The 20,338-nt window shown below is 38.5% G+C and overlaps 1 protein-coding gene across 1 annotated transcript in view; it reads left to right on the top strand.

Moving 5' to 3' along the window:
* The window catches only part of C3H4orf45 (chromosome 3 C4orf45 homolog), a 62,642-nt gene extending 50,692 nt beyond the window's left edge, over positions 1-11,950 (top strand). The window contains exon 4 of the mRNA XM_046655718.1: positions 11,758-11,950. Coding sequence (XP_046511674.1) covers positions 11,758-11,950 — 193 coding nt within the window. The remainder of the gene's footprint in view (positions 1-11,757) is intronic.
* The last annotated feature ends 8,388 nt before the right edge of the window (positions 11,951-20,338 follow it).

Genomic DNA, 20,338 nt, shown 5'->3' with positions numbered 1-20,338 from the left:
ACAGTCACAGGGTATCTTGCTGCAGATTACTATGAAACCATTTTTTTGTATCTTTATAGAGGCAAGCAAAATTGACTGAAAATGTGTTCTATGTTCATGAACTCTGCTAGACACTGAAGATACAAAAAAGGAAGAAATGGTTCTTTCCCTTTACTCACAGATGTACTGGGGGTGAGAGTCAACATGACAATACCAAGTATAAGAGGGATGAACAATGTACTCAGGGGAACACAGGAGCCCATGATTGTGCCCCAGTGTTGAAGGTGGGGTGGCCATTCAGGAATGCTTTGGAGGAGAGATAACACGAGCTGCATTTTTAAGGCTGCTTGGGAAATCAAAAGGAGAGCTCGGAGGTGGAGCCAGGAAAGGCATTCCAGCCGTGAGGAATCACAGAAGCAAAGCCACGAAGGAGTGAACCTTCATGGTGTGTTGATGAAATGGCTGGTTGTCTGATGTGGCTAAAACATAGGGTATTGGTCCAGGGGAATTGCAATACAGGGGCCAGATTGTGTAGTGTCTTAAATTCCATACTAAAGATTTTGTGCTTAATTCTGTAGGCAATGAATTGTTGTTTTTCAAATTTTAAGTAAGGAAGTCATGTAATCAAACTTGTGTTGGAAAGAATACTTGGTATGTAATAGCTGTAGAAAACTGTTTACTGAATGGGTGGAGCAGAGACTGAAGAGAAAAAGACAAGTTAAGTGAGTTTGCAATAATCACAATGATGAGAACCTGAATTAGAGAGGTGGGGATGGTGAGACAGTTGAGAAAAAGACTCAATGAGACTTGGCAACCAACTAAATGTCGAAGGATGCGGGAGATGTGAAAGTCAAAGGCAATTTTGATATGTCTCTTTTGGGTGGCTGAGTATATGGTTATATCATTGACCAAAATAGGGAAGAGAGAGGAAAGAAAGGGTATTTGGTGAGGGAAGAAAATAGGGAGATGGGGAGATGAGTTGAGAGGCAGCATCTTATATAACAATAATAATACATATAGCCAACATTTACTGAATTTTTACTATGGGTTGATACTTTTTTAAGTATTATATAAGTATTAACTCATTTAATTCTCATATAGAGTAGGTATTATAATATTACCCCCATTTTATGGATAAGATAATTACATACGTTTAGAATCAGACAATTCCAAGTTGAAATCCCAGCTCTAGTCCTTTTTGTTTGTGAGGAAGATTCACCCTGAGCTAACATCTGTGTCAATCTTCCTGCCTTTTGTATGTGGGATGCCTCCACAGCATGGCTGACAAGTGGAGCAGGTCCACACTGGGAGCTGAACCCACGAACCCAGGCTGCCAAAGTGGAGCACATGGAACCTTAACCACTTGGCCACAGGGCCAGCCCCACTACTGCTTTTCAATAGTTTGATCTTGGATAAATTAATCAATCTAACCTCAGATGTAAAAAGCAGGAAATGGTACCTTTCATATGGGATTATTATGAATATTAGAGTTAATTCTTATGAAGCAACTAGCATAGTGTCTGGAATCTCATGTATCTTAATAAATGCTAGAAATTATTATTGTTATTATTAGCTATGAGTTATCCTGGTAATATGTTCAGTAAGAAGCTGAGAGTTTGCATTTAGATTGTAGAGTTGAAAGTAAAAACTTCATTGTCAGTGTGTTGATGTTGGTTGAATCCTTGGATATAAATGCTATTCCATGGTTTGGAGGTGGGTGGTGGTATATCAAGAGATGAGACTCAAGGATGATATTCTGGGGAATATCAATGATAAAGGAGCAAAAAGAATGACAGATTCTTCAAAAAGAAATGTAGCTGTAGTAACATGAGAAGTCAGAGGAGAGACATAAAGAGAAGAGCTTTGGAAGCCCAAGTGGAAAGGAATTCCAGGAGGAGGACAATGTTAACAATCACAAACACTTCTGGGAAGTCATACTAGAAAGTCTGAAAAGAGATGATCTGGTCTGACAGATAGAAAGGAGGTTGCTGTTGCCTGGGCTAAGAATCATCACAACGAAGTAATGGTAAAACAAAGTAGAATGCATTACTGAGGAGGGGTGAAAGAAGAAGTGGAAACATAAGGCACAATTTTTCTTTAAACAGTGAGTCTCCATTTCATTTTAAAATGATTAAATTTGGGAATCATTTTAGCAATGGTGGAGTAAGGACCTCCAAAAGTACACTCCTCCATAAAAGAAATAAGAACCCTGGCAAAAGTTGTCAAAATCACCTTTTTCAAAATACTGGGTATTACCCAAATCCTTCCACAATCCGTGGAGTATTTATTTAAGAAAAATGGCTGAATCTTGGAAAGAACAATGATCTTTGTGGCATTTCAAATTTAAATTAAAATTGTCCTATTCACGTCCTCTCTTGCCAGCTCTATGGTAGCCTCACAACCATGGTAGCTGTGAAAACGAGCAGTTTACTGATCATTGGAGGAGAAACACAGATTTGAAGCTCCCTGAAAAGCCTCATACTCAGAGAAGTGTTATATTTGATCCACCTTGAAAATTCCTGGAAAAGCTCCATTCTCAGTGCTTGTCATTATTTGACCCGACTCTGTGTAGGAACAGCTCTATCCCATGGGCATTCATCAACAACAATCAGCAACAGTTGTTTAATATCACAGCTGCCTGAGGGAGCATCACTAGTTGGGGCAAACAAGGAGCTGACCAAAAAACTTAAAAAGAAAAACTGGGAGATGAGATGTCCATAGGGGATTTTGAAATTCTACAACATATTTCTAGAAATTTAGAAAGCTGTGAAGACATGCAGGACTGCATACATGCCCAGGAAAGACTTGAGAATGTCCTATTCTCTCACTTTTGTCTGATCTTGAAGCTCCATATAAGCAGGAGATGGAGGCTAATATGGTGCTGTAAGCTGCCTGCCAGAGCATTGAAAGTATGCCTCGACACACACAAAGGCCAGAAGATACATTGATTTGAGGCATTTAAGGAAATGTCTGTCCAATCAGTAGCTGACCACTGAGCTAGCCAAGGAGAAAATTCAGGGGGCACACAAGACAGCCTTTAAACAATTAGTCTAGGCAAGTCATTAAAAAACAGCAACATCCCACCACCACCAAAACAACAAGCAGGAACAAGAACGAGCCCTAAGAAGGAGGAGGAAATCTCATTTTCAGAATTGACACTTTATATTAATTGAAATGCTGCATTTTCAACAAAAAATATGAGACAAACAAAGGAACAGGAAAGTATGGCCCAAACACAGGTGAAGAAAAGCAGTCAATACGTGCTGTCTCTGAGAAAGAACAGATGTATTTACCAAACAAAGACTTTCAGTCAGCTACTATAAATATGTTCAAAATGCTAAAGAAAACCGTTTCACTAGCTAGTCATGCTGTGCCACAGGATAGAATATAACATGAGTGTGACCAAGGTTAGAAGGCAGGTAAGCACTACCAGGGAAGAGACTAGGGCATGATTCAAGGTCACTGAGAACAGACAACAAGCACACCAGGCTCAAGTGGTACAGTGGTTACTTATAGCAAGAGGAGAGACTATACCCAAGATCTGGCTCCTTGCAATGTGTTAGTCCTCCATGGCTAATGGATCCATTCAGCAGCTGCCATGCTCAGCATGGCTGCACTTACCTCACATTGTGCCATAGTAGAAGCACCTCAACCCCTGCCTCATACAGTCTGAAATACAGGAAGTATTTGAAATATTGCAAGTATTTGAAAGTATCTGAGAAAGCTTACATGTGCCCAATACAGAGACAACAGGAACATACTGGCTGTGCTCTGAGTTCTTTGCATGCAATGCAATTTGTGAGCATGCCAGTGTGTCCTGTACTGAATGCAAGATTCTTATTGGGAACACAGGGGAGGTGTTGGGCTACATTTAGACCCTTCCCTCATAGAAACCATGTCAAAATATTAAAGGAAATTATGACAATAATATCTTGCTAAGCAATGAATATCAATAAAGAGATAAAACTTACAAAAAAGAAATAAATAAAAATTCTGGAGTTGAAAAGTTCAATACTGGGGCTGGCAATGTGGTTGAGTGGTTAAGTTCACATGCTCTCCTTCAGTGGCCCAGGTCTTTGCTGGTTCGGATCTTGGTCAAGGACATGGCACCACTCGTCAGGCCATGCTGAGGCAGCATCCCACATGCCACAACTAGGAGGACCCACAACTAAAATATACAACTACATACTGGGGGGATTTGAGGAGAAAAAGCAGGAAAAAAAAAAAGATTGGCAACAGTTGTTAGCTCAGGTGCCAATCTTTAAAAAAAGAAAAGTACAATACTGAAGTAAAAAATTCATGACAGGAGCTTAATAGCAGATTTGAGCTGTCAGAAAAGAATCAGTGAACTTGAATATGGGTCAACTGAAATTATCCAGTCTAAGAAACACAAAGAAAAAAATGAACAGAGCCTCTGAGGTTGTGTACTAATATAGCATAATGGGAATTCTAGAAGGACAGGAGAAAGAGAAAGGGGTAGAAAGACTATTTAAAGAAATAATGGTCAAGAACTTCCCAAATTTGATGAAAAAGTAATTGACACATTCAAGAAGCTCAACAAACTCTAAGTAAGATAAACTCAAAGAGACTCACATTTAGACATATCATAGTCAAACTGTTGAAAGGCAAAGACAAAGAGAGAATCTTGAAAGCAGTAAAAGAAATATGAATCATTGCATATAAGGGATCTTCAAGATAAAAGTTAAATTCTCAGCAGAAATTATGGAAGCCAGAAGGCAGTGGAATGACATATTTTTCGAAGTTCTGAAAGAAAAAGATTATTAGCCAATAATTCTATATCTAGCAAAACTATCCTTCAAAGATGAAGCAGAAATTAAGACGTCCCCAAATAAGCAAAAACTGAGATATTTTTCTCACTAGTAGATCGCCCCAAAATGAAATGCTAAAGGGAGTCTTTCAGATTGAAATGAAAGGACAATAAACAGTAATTCAAATCCACATGAAAAATAAACAAGCACTTGTAAAGGTAACTACATAGATAAATTAAAAAGTCAGTATTGCCATATTTTGGTTTGTAACTCCTCTTTTTGCCTATTTATTTAAAGACAATTGCATAAAACAACACTTATAAAACTGTGTTGATGGGCTTATAAATTAGAGAGGTATAATTGTTATGACAAGAATAACACAAATGAATAAGGAGAGAATGGAGTTACTTTGAAACAAGGTTTCTGTATATGATTGAAATTAGGTTGTATCAATCCAAACTAGATTATTTTGTAATCCTCATGCCAACCACTAAAAACAGAACAAAACAAAATAAAACCCTCAAAAACATACAATAAAAGACTTGACAAGAGAATTAAAATAGAATGCTAAAAATACTTATTTACCACAAAAGAAGACAGTAATGGAGAAATAAAGGAACAAAATAGACATAAGACATATATAAAACAAATAGCAAAATAACAGATGTAAATCCTACCTTATCAATAATTACATTAAATGTAAATGGACTAATGGTGAGAGACTGGATGCTTTTACTCTATGATGAGGAACAAGACTCTCTTCTCTCACCATGTCTATTCAACATTATAATACAGGTTCTAGCCAGGGCAGTTAGGTAAGGAAAAGGAATAAAAGGCATCCTTCCAGGAAAGGAAGAAGTAAAACTACATTTATTTGCAGATGACGTGATCTTATATATAGACAATTCTAAGGAATCTACATAAAACCTATCAGAACCAATAAATGGGTTCAGTAAGGCTGCAAGATAAAAGATCAATATACAAAAATCAATTGTATTTCTATACACTAGCAATGAGTAATCTGAAATGAAATTAAGAAAAAAATTACATTTACGATATAATCAAAAAGAATAAAATATCTAGGAATAAATTTAATAAAAGAAGTGCAAACTGAAAACCACAAAACATCATTAAAAGAAAGTAAAGGAAACCCAAATAAATGGAAAGATAGCCTATGTTCATGGATTGGAAGACTTAATACTGTCAAGATGACAATACCTTCTAAATAGATCTGCAGGTTCAATGAAGTCTCTCTCCAAATTCCAGTTGGCTTCTTTGCAGAACTGATAGGATGACTCTAAAATCTATATGAAAATGCAAGGGACCAAGAATAGCCAAAACAATCTTGAAAAAGAACAAAGTTGGAGGACTCACATTTTTCAATTTCAAAATTTACTACAAAGCTATAGTAATCAAGATGGCGTGATACAGGTACAAGGACAGACGTATAGATTAATGCAATAGAATTGAGAGTGCAGAAATAAAACCTTACATTTACGGTCATCTGACTTTTAAAAAGGGTGCTGAGACAATTCAACAAGGAAAAAAATTTTTCAAAAAATGATGTTGGGATATCCACATGCAAAAGATTGAAGTTCGACCCCTTTCTCACACCATAAACAAACATAGACTCAACATGATTATAGACCTAAATGTAAGAGCTAAAACTATAAAATTCTTAGAAGAAAACAAAGAAGTAAATCTTCATGACCTTGGAATAGGCAACTGTTTGTTAGATATGACGCCAAAGAACAAGTGACAAAAGAAAAGCTGACAAATGAGACTTAATTGAAATTAGAACCTTTTTATGTTTCAAAGGATAGTATCAAGAAAGTGAAAAGACAGCCCACAAAATGGGAGGAAATATTTCCAAATCTTATATCTCATAAGGGACTTGTATCCAGAATATATGAAGAACGCTTACAATTCAACAACAAAAAGACAAATAGCCCAATTAAAATATGTGCAAAGGGGATGAACAGACACTTTCCAAAGAAGACATACAAAGGGCCAAAGAGCTCATGAAAAGATGTTCAACATAATTAGTCATGAGGGAAATGCAAATGAAAACCACACCGAGAATGAGATACTACTTCACATTTGGATGGCAAAAATAAAAAAGACAGTGTGCTGATGAGGATGTGGAGAAATTGGAATTCTCATACATTGCTAACGGCATTGTAAAATGGCACAGCCACTTTGGAAAACACTTTGGTAGTTTCTCAAAAACTAAACATATGACCCCACAATTCTACTCCTAGGTATCTACCAAAGATAATTGAAAGTGTATGTCCATACAAAAACTTGTACATGAATATTTATAGGAATACCATTCATAATAGACAAAAGTGAGAAACAACCCAAATGTCTATCAACTGATGAAGATAGAAACAAAATGGCATAAATAAAGTGCAATATTATTTGGCGATAAAATGGAATGAGGTATTGATACAGCTACAACATGGATAAATCTTGAAAACATTATGCTAAGTGAAAGAAGCCACTCACCAAAAGCCACATACTGTATGACTGCACTTACATGAAATGTCCATAATAGGCAGATGCATAGAGTCAGAAAGTAGCTTGGTGATTGCCAGGGGCTGGAGAGGGGGGGAATGGGGGGTGACTGCTAATGGGCATAGGGTTTCTCTTTAGGGTGATGATAATATCTGGAACTAGTGTTGATGGTTGCACAACTTTGTAAATATGATAAAAAACCATTGAATTGTTTACTTAAATTGGATTTTATGGTATGTGAATTATATATCACTGTTAAAAATTACATAAAGCACAATTGCTGCATTGAAGGTTTAACAATCTAGATCTAGCGATAGGAAATCCATTTATTCAAGCAGCTGATATATACCAGGTACTCTTCTTGACAATTGGGGATGTTTCAGAAATATCTGACTGCCGTCCTCTTCCTTTCCCCAACAATTCAGTCTTAGAGCTATCGGGGGCAGCCTAGCAAAGGAATTGCTGCTCCAGAATGAGGAGTTGGGGAACTGTGGCGGTTCAAAGCAAAGTGAGAGGCATCTGCTGGGGGCAGCCTGGGGCGGGGTGTTGGATTCCAAATGGGGTAAGAGGGGCAAGCCTAAGGTGAAGGGGTTGGTGGTAGCAATGGGACATTGGTTACAGACAGGAAGACTGGTCAAACAAGTAAGTAAATAAAGAGAATGGGGGCCAGGTTTGCCACTATAGGACAAAAGAGTTACAAATATGGAAAGAGAGAAAACAAAACGAACCCTCTGATGAATCCTGTGTAATTTTGTCTGAGATGGCTGTGTGAGAGTGGCACCCCGATGATAAAAAAATCCCTAGCACCCAGATCTTGGCTTCTAACACCACCTTCCACTAAAAGGAACTAGAGTTCCCTCAAGAAATGATTATTCGAGAACTGGGGAAGGGAAAGATGAATTTGGAACATCTTTTTGTGTTAAAAAGCAAGGAAATGTTCAAAGAATAACAAGGCTATTTCAGAAGGACACAGAAGCCAGATTGAAAGGCTCCCACTAGCCAAATCTGGGACAACTTGGGCATCAAAATGAGTGTTATTAATGGATTATATTCCATTGAATAAAGTAGGAAATCATGAGTCCCTACTGATATAAACAAATTAATGAATAAATGGAAAGTTTGATATGGGATGAGATATTTACATAATTTCAAAGTATTTTCTCACAAAATACTAACAATAAAAAGGCAAAGGAATTTTACAAAGGAGAAGCCTGGCTGATATCACCTTAATCAAGTGACCTAAGTGAACCTCACCAGCAATGGGACAAGTCGCACCATGGCCTTTCTGTGTTATTCCCACTCAAAGATGCATAACCTGAATCTAATCAAGAAGAAACATAAGACAAAGCCAATTTGAGGGACATCTAAAACATAACTGGCCTGTGTTCTTCAAAATCATCAAGGCTGTGTGAAATTTACAGGAAGATTGAGAAACTGTTCCAGATTGAAGGAAACTAAAGAGATGAGAAAACTGAATGCAATATCTGATTCTGAACTGGATCCTTTTGCAAAATGGACATTACAGGGACAACTGGAAAATTTGAATGGTGTCTGAGGATTAGATGGTGGTAATAAAAACATGTTAATTTTCTGATTTCCTCTGATTTTGATGGTTATATTGAGGTTATGTAGAATATCTTTGTGGGAATTACACACTCAAGTATTTGGGGATCATGAGTATCGTGTCAATAATATATTTTCAAATGATTCAGGAAAATAAGCTTTTGTACTGTGCTTCCACTTTTCTATAAGCTTAAAATCATTTCAAGAAGCAACAAATCTGAGGGCCTGCCCTGTGGCCGAGTGGTTATGTTTGCGCACTCTGCTTTGGCAGCTCAGAGTTCTGCGAGTTCGGGTCCTGGGCGCGGACATGGCACAGTTCATCATGCCATGCTGAGGCAATGTCCCACATAGCTCAACCAGAGGCACTCACAGCTGGAATATACAACTATGTACTGCGGGGCTTTGGGGAGAAGAAAAAGGGGGAAAAGGGAAAAAATTGAGAAACAAATCTGACCTTGGGACCTACTTAACATAAGAATTAATAGTAAGAATATTACACTCTTAGTGTAATGTTTGGTTACATTATTTATTTGGGGGTTTGTGTTTACTGATATGTGTTTGTCACTAACACTAAACCATCACTGATGGCCCGGCATTGGTGTTCCATTTGGAGCCAAACCTTCTGCTCCTTGGTTTACCCTTTTTGACTTTCGTGGCTCATTTGTAAGTTCAATATGCTGTGTGTAAATCTCCATAGTTGACGTGGCTAGTATTTTTATAAGAACTTCAGAATCTTTGAATTACAACTAATTTTTAACTTTCCGTTGCTCCTGGTGATTCAAGATTCAGCAACATAGGATATTCTGAATTTAAAATAAAAGATTATAAAATATTTCAGCACTTAAATGAAGACTAAATACATGCAACGATTTTTCTTTTCTAAACTATTCGGCATAATTACTTCTATAATACATTATTTTTAAGAAAATATGGCACATTTGCATGAAATGGTTTTCTGTGAATCATTAATCAAGCTAATATGAACTATAAACAATACTTGTTCCATAGATTCTAACCATTAGCTATCTTGCCCTTTAAACTTTCTTGAGATTATTCCCTGCTATTAATCTGTACTTGTAATAACAAAACTCAGACAAACCAGACTGTTGGGATCCCTTCCTGCACACCTGCCACTGGTGGGAGGGGAAAAGGAGGCTGCAGGAGAGGGGGAGTGGAGAGGAGTGGGAAGGAAAGTAGATAACCTCCAAAGTAATTCAGCTCTGATCTTCTCCCTCCTGTCCTCATCACTCCATCCATCACCGATTCAACTATGTGTCAGGCAGGGTAATAGGCACTGGGGACGCAATGATGAATGAGACACATTCTGGGCTCTTTAAGCAGCACTGAGTTCAGAGGCAGACTGCTGGGCTAGAAATTTAAGTGTATTCTGATAGTTTCTACAAAAGAAGTCAAATACAGTGTGCTATCAAAGGAGAAAAACTGCTGCCTGACAAGAATAAGGAAAGTCTTCACAGAAGAGGTGACATTTAAAGCCTTGGCTGCAGTTTGTCAGGAAAGGAGGAGGAAGGGAGCTGTAAGCAGAAGGAAAAGTTGAAGCAGAAGGCTGAAGGTCTGAAAGCACGGCTTCTGGGAGCCCCTGGAGGGTTGGGGGAGAACACAGTGAAGCGCAGTGTGTGTCTGAGAGAAGGCAGAGGCTGCGGAGCAGACCAGAAAGGCCCATGTGGACAGACCATTTAAAAAAAGAAAACCGACAAAAAACAACACAGCAATAACAAACACCTCTGTGTTCTATGCTAAGGAATTTGGACTTTATTCTGAAGCTATGGGGTGTCAGTGGAGGTTTTGCTGGAGAGTGGCATGGTCTTCTCCCTCCCAACACAAGGATTCTGTGATTCTGGGGTGTGGGAAGGGAGTGTCTGACCCCTGCCCACTGCTGGGAGAATTGCCGGCTCTCTCCCTTCATTTAGCTCTGCACTAACATTACCTCCTCTCCGCCTGCCTACCCTGACGAAAATAGCATGCCCTTCATTTCTATTTCTTATCTGGCTTTATTTTTCTCCATGGTACTTCCTAAATATTCCCAAATATTTGACCTATTTCCCTGTTTATTGTCTGTCTCCCTTACTGGTATGATAAGCTCTAGCTAACAGGGACTTTGTCCTATTATTGCTGTCTCTCCATGCCTCATACTGTGCTGAACGTACAGTGAGTGTATGTTCTGGAATGAGTGAAGAGCAATACAGACCTGCCACAAATCTTGGTCCAAAGATTTGGGAACGCATAAAACTCAGATTCTAGGAAGGGAAACTCAGTGGCCAAGAGACTCTGAGCCTCCAGGTAGAGGGATGGTTGGGTAAGAAGCCCCAAGAAGATCTCTAGAGCAACAGCCTTCCACATGAGATGGTGAATCCTTACCCTGTGATCCTTTTTGTCTTTTTCCCCAGAGCTGACCCTTTGTAATGACAAGGCAGGACTCAGAAAATATTCTAATTTAGGGGTGTTGGAACCCAGGCAAGGATTTCACTGGAAAAAGAGAGTGAAGCCTCAATCTTTTCTCCAGCACATTTTGAAGCCAGAGACTGGAAACACGAAGCTGGTCTTTTCCTGAACTACCCTGAGATCTCAAAATGGGCAACCCATGTCCTGCAGAACTCGTGGGTCTCATGAGGTCTCAGCCTGAACATGCCATCTTCAACTTCCCAGCATCTTGCATGCTTGGCTCTGAAGGACATGAGGGGCAGTCATGCTACAGGGGCAAATTCATCAGGAGTTCCCTGAATCTCCAGCAGCTGGATGTCCAGAAACTTCAAACACTGGCTCATGGCTCAGGTCCTTAGCTTTCAAAGCCACCTGGCTAGAAGTCACTTCAAATACAAGACAGACAGACAAATCTCAACTATCGGAAAAATGGCGGCCTTGTTTCTAGATCTTTCCAATTTGAAAACCAACTAATTTCTTTCTCTTTCAGGCAACCAAAACCTTCTATTATGGACGCACTAGGAAAATACAGTCGTGCTTTTATTGCCTGGCATATGGGTGATTTTGAGCACACTAATCAAAGAAATTCCAAATGGGCTATCCTCGTTAGGCAAAGTAAGGCAGCATTGCCAAGAGCTTCCAGACCACCTAAGTTGCCACAGCTACCCATAAAGGAGGTATGATCATTTGCTTTTCTAAATAATCATAGAAAACAGCAAGCTGTTTTAACATATGAATTAGAGAATGCTGTTTAATGGTAATACTACTAATAATCAGCTTTACAGCTCCTTTTAACCAATCAAAACATCTTGTAATTTATATTGGATTTCCACAGTAATGTCTATTCTGTGGATAGGGGGAGGTTATTGCCATCTTATAGCTAAAGAAAACAAGAGGTTGTGGGGTTCAGTCCTTACAACTGCTTATTTATCATATGGTTTAACCTGGAGAGAATGGCCTTCTCCTTGATTTCCAAAACCTGAGAAAGCTCTCAATTTGTGAAATGGAGGTAAATTTACAACCCCTCTTAAAACCCTTATAGACCGGTGAGCAAAGTAAGAATATACCAGTTCAAATTCAAGGTGTTTTTCCCATTACTATCTATGAAATCTTGAGCAAGTTGCGTGATTTCCCTAAATGGTTTTATTAATAACTAAAATAGGAATAATAGTAACTGTCCTGAATATTTTGTAGAGATATCACGAGGATCAAGTAAAGAATGTGTAAGTATGTATTCAAGTCAACAACTCTTTCCTGTATAATGCACAGCAAAAAGCACTTTGTAGTAGTCCAGTGTTTCTTTTTTTTTAATGTTTTTTTTATTTTTTAATTGTAGTAACGTTGGATTATAACATTACATAGCTTTTGCTTTAGGAAATGTGGACATTTTAACGGTGTTAATTCTTCCAATCCAAGAGCACAGAATATCTTTCCATTTCTTTGTGTCTTCTTTGATTTCTTTCAATAATGTTTTATAGTTTTTGGTGTACAGATCTTTCACCTCTTTGGTTAAGTTTATTCCTATGTATTTTATTCTTTTTGTTGCAATTGTAAATGGGATTGTATTCTTAATTTCTCTTTCTGCTACTTCGTTGTTAGTGTATAGAAATGCAACCGATTTTTGTACATTGATTTTGTCTCCCGCGACTTGACTGTATTCCTTTATTATTTTTAAAAGTTTTTTAGTGGAATCTTTAGGGTTTTCTAGATATAAAATCATGTCATCTGCAAAGAGTGACAGTTTCACTTCTTCTTTTCCAATGTGGATCCCTTTTATTTCTTTTTCTTGCCTGATTGCTCTGGCTAGGACTTCCAACACTATGTTAAATAACAGTAGTGACAGTAGGCATCCTTGTCTGGTTCCTGTTCTTAGAGGGATAGCTTTCAGTTTTTCTCCATTGAGAATGATATTTACTGGGTTTGTCGTATATGGCCTTTACTATGTTTAGGTATTTTCCTTCTATACCCATTTTATTTAGAGTTTTTGTCATAAATGGATGCTGTATCTTGTCAAAAGCTTTCTCTGCAACTACTGAGATGATCATGTGATTTTTATTCTTCATTTTGTTAATGTGATGTATCACGTTGACAGATTTGCGGATGTTGAACCATCCCTGCATCCCTGGAATGAAACCCACTTGATCATGATGTATGATCTTTTTAATGTATTGTTGTATTCGATTTGCTAGTATTTTGTTGAGGATTTTTGCATTGATGTTTATCAGTGATATTGGCCTGTAATTTTCTTTTTTTGTGTTGTCCTTGTCTGGTTTCAGTATCAGGATAATGTTGGCTTCATAGAATGAGTTAGGAAGCCTCCCCTCCTCTTCAATTTTTTGGAAGAGTTTGAGAAGGATAGATATTAATCTTCTTTGAATGTTTGGTAGAATTCACCAGGGAAGCCATCTGGTCCTGGACTTTTATTTTTTGGGAGGTTTTTGATTGCTGTTTCGATCTCCTTACTGGTGATCGGTCTATTCAAATTTTCTACTTCTTCTTGGTCCAGTTTTGGAAGCTTTTGGATGTACATCATAATATATTTCGAATTCTGTGTAGATTACATCATGTTCACCACCCAAAAACTAATTATAGTCCATCCCCTCACATGTGAGCCTAATCACCCCTTTTGCCCTCCCCCACTCCCCTATGGTAACCACCAATCCAGTCTCCAATGCTATGTGTTTGTTTGTCGTTGTTTTTATCTTCCACTTATGAGCGAGATCATACAGTATTTGCCTTTCTCCCTCTGACTTATTTCACTCAGCATAATACCCTCAAGGTCCATCCATGTTGTCACAAATGGCCGGATTTCATCATTACTTATGGCTGAGTAGTAGTCCATCGTGTATAAATACCACATCTTCTTTATCCATTGGTTCCTTCATGGGCACCTAGGTTGCTTCCAAGTCTTGGCTATTGTCTACAATGCTGCATTGAACATAGGGGTGCAGGTATCTTTATGCCTTTACCTTTTCAAGTTCTTTGGATAAATACCCAGCAGTGGGATAGCTGGATCATATGGCAGATCTATTCTTAATTTTCTGAGGATACTCCATGCTGCTTTCCATAGTGGCTGCACCAGTTTGCACTCCCACCAGCCAGTGTACAAGTGTTCCCTTCTCTCCACAACCTCTCCAACATTTGTTGTTTCCTGTCTTGTTAATTATAGCCATTTTGACCGGAGTGAGGTGATACCTCATTGTAGTTTTGATTTGCATTTCCCTGATAGCTAATGATGTTGAGCATCTAGGCCTGTTGGCCATCCGTATATCTTCTTTGGAGAGATCTCTGTTCAGATCCTTTGCCCATGTTTTAATTGGGTTGTTGGGGGGTTTTTTGTTGAGCTGTATGAGTTCTTTGTATATTTTGGATATTAACCCCTTGTCTGATATATGGTTTGCAAATATCTTCTCCCAATTGTTAGGTTGTCTTTTCGTTTTGTTGATGGTTTCGTTTGCTGTGCGGAAGCTTTTTAGTTTGATGTAGTCCCATTTGTTCATTTTTTCTATTGTTTCCCTTGCCCGGTCAGACATGGGACTTGAAAATATGTTGCTCAGACCGATGTCAAAGAGTGTACTGCCTATGTTTTCTTCTAGAAATTTCATGGTTTCGGGTCTTACATTTAAGTCTTTAGTCCATTTTGAGTTGATTTTTGTGCATGATATAAGGGAATGGTCTACTTTCATTCTTTTGCATGTGGCTGTCCAGTTTTCCCAAAACCATTTATTGAAGAGACTCTCTTTTCTCCATCGTATGCTCTTGGCTCCCTCGTCGAATATTAGGTGTCCGTAAATGTGTGGGTTTACTTCTGGGCTCTCGATTCTGTTGCATTTATCTGTGTGTCTGTTTTTGTGCCAGTACCATGTTGTTTTGGTTACTATGGCTTTGTAGTATATTTTGAAATCAGGGAGTGTGATACCTCCAGCTGTTCTTTTTTCTCAGGAATCCTTTGGCTACTCAGGGTCTTGTGTTGTTCCATATAAATTTTAGGATTCTTTGTTCTATTTCTGTGAAAAATGTTGTTGGAACTTTGATAGGGATTGTGTTGAATCCATAGATTGCTCTCTTTTTCTCTTGGTGAGTCTAGCTAAGGGTTTGTCAATTTTGTTTATCTTTTCAAAGAACCAGTTCTTGGTTTCATTAATTTTTTCTATTGTTTTTTTAGTCTCTATTCATTTATTTCTGCTCTGATTTTTATTATTTCCTTCCTTCTGCTGATTTTGGGCTTTGTTTGTTGTTCTTTTTCCAGTACCTTTAGATGCGCTTTTAGATTGTCTATTTGGGATTTTTCTTCTTTGTTGAGGTAGGCCTGAATTGCTATAAACTTCCGTCTTAGAACCACTTTTGCTGTATCCCAGATTTTGGCATGTCGTATTTTCATTTTCATTTGTCTCCAGGAATTTTTTGATTTCTCCTTTGATTTCTTCATTGACCCAATCGTTGTTCAGTAGCATTTTGGTTAGTCTCCACATCTTTGTAGCTTTTCTGGTTATCTTCCTGTAGTTGATTTCTAGTTTCATACCTTTGTGGTCAGAAAAGATGCATGGTATTATTTCGATCTTCTTAAATTTATTGAGACTTGTTTTATGGCCTAATATGTGATCAATCCTGGAGAATGTTCCATGTGCATTTGAAAAGAATGTGTATTCTGTGGTTTTTGGATGGAATGTCCTGTGTGTATATCTACTAAGTCCATCTGGTCTAATGTGTCCTTTAAGGCCAGTATTTCCTTATTGATCTTCTGTTTGGATGATCTATCCATTGGTGTAAGTCGAGTGTGAAAGTCCCCTACTACAACTGTGTTATTGTCTATTTCTCCTTTTATGTCTGTTAATACTTGCTTTATATATTTAGGTGCTTCTATGTTGGGTGCATAGATATTTACAAGTGTTATATTTTCTTGTTGGATTGTTCCCTTTATCATTATGTAGTGCCCATCTTTGTCTCTTGTTACAGTTTTTGTTTTAAAGTCTATTTTGTCTGATATAAGTATTGCTACCCCCACTTTCTTTTCTTTGCCATTTGCATGGAATATCTTTTTCCATCCTTTCACTTTCAGTTTGTGAGTGTCTTTAGGTCTGAAGTGTGTCTCTTGTATGCAGTATATACATGGGTCTTGTTTTTTTACCCAGTTAGCCACTCTATGGCATTTGATTGAAGCATTTAGTCCATTGACATTTAAAGTAGCTATTGATAAATATGTATTTATTGCCATTTTGTTACTGTTTTTTCTGGGTGTTTTAGTAGTTCTCTGTTCCTTTCTTTTTCTCTTGCTCTCTTCCCTTATGGTTTGATGGCTGTCTTTAGTAATATGTTTGATTTCTTTTCTCTTACTTTTTTTCTTGCTTATTAAAGGTTTCTGATTTGTGATTATCATGAGGATCCTATGTAATATTCTATGTATATAACAGTCTCTATTGAGTTGATAGATTCTAGCTTGACCTCTTTCTAAAAGCTCTATGTTTTTACTCTCTTCCTCCCACATTTTATGTTTTTCAAATCATGTATAGTCTCTTGTTTAGTGTGTGTCTATCCATTACGCTCTTATCATTGAAATAGGCGATTTTAGTACATTTGTCTTTTAACCTTCATATTATCTTCACAGGTAGTTGATCTGCTGCCTTTACTATATTTTTACCTTTACAAGTGATTTTATTGCCTGTTTTTTTTGTTGTTTTGTTTTTTTGATATATATACATATATATATATATATATATATATATATATGTATATATATTTATCTTTATTTGTGGTCATTGCTTTCCCACTTAAATAAGTCCCTCCAGCATTTCTTGTAGAACTGGTTTCTTGGTGATAAACTCCTTTAATTGTTGCTTGTCTGGGAAGCTCTTAATCTCTCCTTCTATTCTGAATGACAACCTTGATGGATAGAGTATTCTTGGCTGTGGGTTTTTTCCTTTTAGCACTTTAAATACATCATGCCATTCTCTTCTCACCTATAGAGTCTCAGCTGAGAAGTCCATTGATAGCCTGATGGGCTTCCCTTTGTATGTCACTTGTGGCCTTTCTCTTGCTGCTTTTAGGATTCTTTATCTTTAATTTTGGATTTTAATTAAAATATGTCTTGGTGTGGGCCTCTTTGGGCTTATCTTGTTTGGAGCTCTCTGTGTTTCCTGAACTTGGATGTCTGTTTCCTTCCTCAGGTTAGGAAAATTTTCATCTATTATTTCTTCAAATAAATTTTCTGCCCCTTTGTCTCTCTCTTCTCCTTCTTGGACACCTATGATCCAAATGTTAGCACGCTTGATATTGTCCCAGAATTCCCTTAGACTGTTCTCATTCTGTGTAATTCTTTTTTCTGTTCTGCTTGGGTGATTTCCTAGTCTTTTGTCTAGCTTGCTGATCCGTTCTTCTGCATCCTCTACCCTGCTATTGAGTCCCTCTAGTGAATTTTTCACTTCCAGTATTGTATTCTTCATTTCTGATTGGGTTTTTTTTTTTTTTATATCTTCCAGTTCTTTGCTGATGAGCTCCCTGTGTTCATCCAGTCTTCTCCCAATATCTGTGAGCATCCTCATGCTATTTTGTTTGAACTCTTTGTTGAGTTGGTCGCTTGTTTCTGTTTCATTTAGTCCTTTTTCTGGGGTTTTGTCCTGTTCCCTTGCTTGGAAAGCATTCCTTTGTCTCCTCATTATGCCTCCTTCTCTGTGCTTATTTCTATGTATTAGGTGAGTCGGCTATGTCTCCTGATCTTGGAGAAGTGGCCTTATGTATGAGATGCCTAATGAGGCCCAGCAGTGTGCTTCCCTCTCGTCAGGAGACCATAAGAACCAGGAGTGACCCCTCTGTGGGCTACTTGTGTCCTTCTGCTGTGGCAGGGTTGCTCCCACTGCAGGTACCCAGGGAGTCTAGTCTTTCCTTCCCTGGCCAGCTGTTTGTAAATCCGGTTTGGGAGCCTCAGCACCGTTGGCTACAAAGCCTATCAGCACACTCCTATTGCAGTTTTCCTCTTAATTGGGTTGGTACCCAGTGTAGCTGGTTGCTAGGCTCAGGGGCTTATGGTTGTGATGGGCTCAGGCCTACAAGGCTGTTGTCAGTTCTCATAGGAGTGCAGCTGAGTGGGGCTGGCCCTAGGCATGGAGCACTGAATTGTTTCAGGCTTTGGAAGGTGGGGCTGATCCTTTTTATGGCTATTTGTGAAGCACAGGCCTGCTGCTGCTGATAAGCCTCACACCCCACAGGACCACACACACCATCAACACAGTCCTGGGCCATGCAAACTTCTCAACCCCCTGGAGTGTACCCTGACGCCGCACTGCAGAGGCCCCCACCTCTCCACCAATGCCCCCTACAATTCACCTGGTCCTCACACTGGCCCTGCCCCACAGAGGCAGACACCCTTGCCTGCCCGTAGAGGATCAAGACATCCAGTCAATGCAGGCTGAAAAGTAGCCTGAGGGCTTGCTGTTAGGTGGGGCCAGTCCCTAGGGTTGCCTGCCCTGGCTGAACTGGATTAAATCTGAGCTCTAGTGGGCGTGGCAGATCCCTGGGCTAACAGGCCAAGGGATGAACCTCAATGGCGCCCCCAGGGGTCTGTGTCAGCATGCCTGGACCAGTATTTCAATGTTGGTTATGACAATAAATTTCCATGATAGAAAAGGGAATTGAAGAGCTCAGATACATTCTGAGACTCCTGTTCCTTACATGAACTCTCTCCACACTCCTTTGAAGAATCTTGCCAACTCTCTAGAATATTGCTTACCCTCTGTCGCCAGAGATCTGATTCCTTGGCAATTAATTATATTTATTTGAAACGTTCTGTGAGGGAGCTGTAGAAGTCCTTCTTGGTGGGTCCTGACCCAGGGATGCTTTGCATTGAAAAAGGGAGCAGTTCAGCTGCTAACATTCCTATGTGGTCTGAATTTTGGCCTGGGTCCAAATGAGAAGATTTATTGTGGTATGTGGAGGAGGCTTAGATTAGTTACTTTCCATCACTGAACTAATTTTGTGTAGGATTAGAGTGATTATGGATTAAAAGATCCCAAATGACTCCTTCTATGATTCACTAAATCCAGTTGAGATATTTTTGTGCATTTAGAAAAAAATCTGCTAAAAGATTTTATTTTGAAATGATTGCAAACTTACAGAAGAGTTTCAAGAACAGTACAACGTGAACTCCTGATACATTCTTCCCCCAGAATTGTCAGTTATTAATTTTATTTGCTTTAATGCTTACTTTCTATATGTGTGTGTGTGCACAGATACACACACACACACACACACACACAATGGTTTGGTTTTCTCCCAAACCATTTGAGGGTAAGTTACGGACATGATGTTCCTTTACCTCTAAATATTTCAAGGTGTATTTCCTAAGGACAAGGATGTTCTCTCACATTACCGCAGTACAATTGTGAGATTCAGGAAATGTAACATTGATATATTATTATCTAATCTATAGTTCATAATAGAATTTTATTAATTGACCCAATGGTGTCCTTTTTTTCCCCCCGATCCAGGATGCAATCTAGGATCATGTATTACATTTAGTCCTCATCTCTCTTTAGTCTCCTTCAATTTGGAGCAGTTCCTCAGTCTTGCTTTTTTTATAACGCTTACATTTTTGAAGGGTACAGACCAGTTCTGTAGAATACCTCTCAATTTGGATTTCCCTGATGTTTTCTCACGAGTAGATTCAGGTTATGTGTTTTTGGCAGGAATTGCAGATAAGTGCTTCTATGTCATTGTCAGTGCACCATATGAAAGAGGCACCTGAGGTCAGTTTCACTCATAACTGGTGAGGGTAATCAATTTCTTGGTCACAACACTTCCCTTCCAGAAATAAACAAAATCCTATATTAATCAAAATAAGCTCTCTCTCTCTTTTTTCTTCATCAACTAGGCTTTCTTCTAAATATCCAGAGATACATTAGAAACGGGCTCTCCACACCCATTTTTCAGACCATCCCCTAGGGTTCTTGTGGATGATCCTTCAATAAGTACTCAACCCCCACCCGCACTTTGAATATAAATCCTCTTCAGTGGAAATAACTTGAATCAAGTGTTCTTATAAATTCAAAGGCAAATAATGAACACAACATGTGTAAAGC

The sequence above is a fragment of the Equus quagga genome, chromosome 3 (assembly GCF_021613505.1).
Source record: "Equus quagga isolate Etosha38 chromosome 3, UCLA_HA_Equagga_1.0, whole genome shotgun sequence".
NCBI lineage: Eukaryota > Metazoa > Chordata > Mammalia > Perissodactyla > Equidae > Equus > Equus quagga.
Note: the sequence above shows the minus strand (reverse complement) of the source record. Positions and strands in the feature narration are given on the sequence as shown.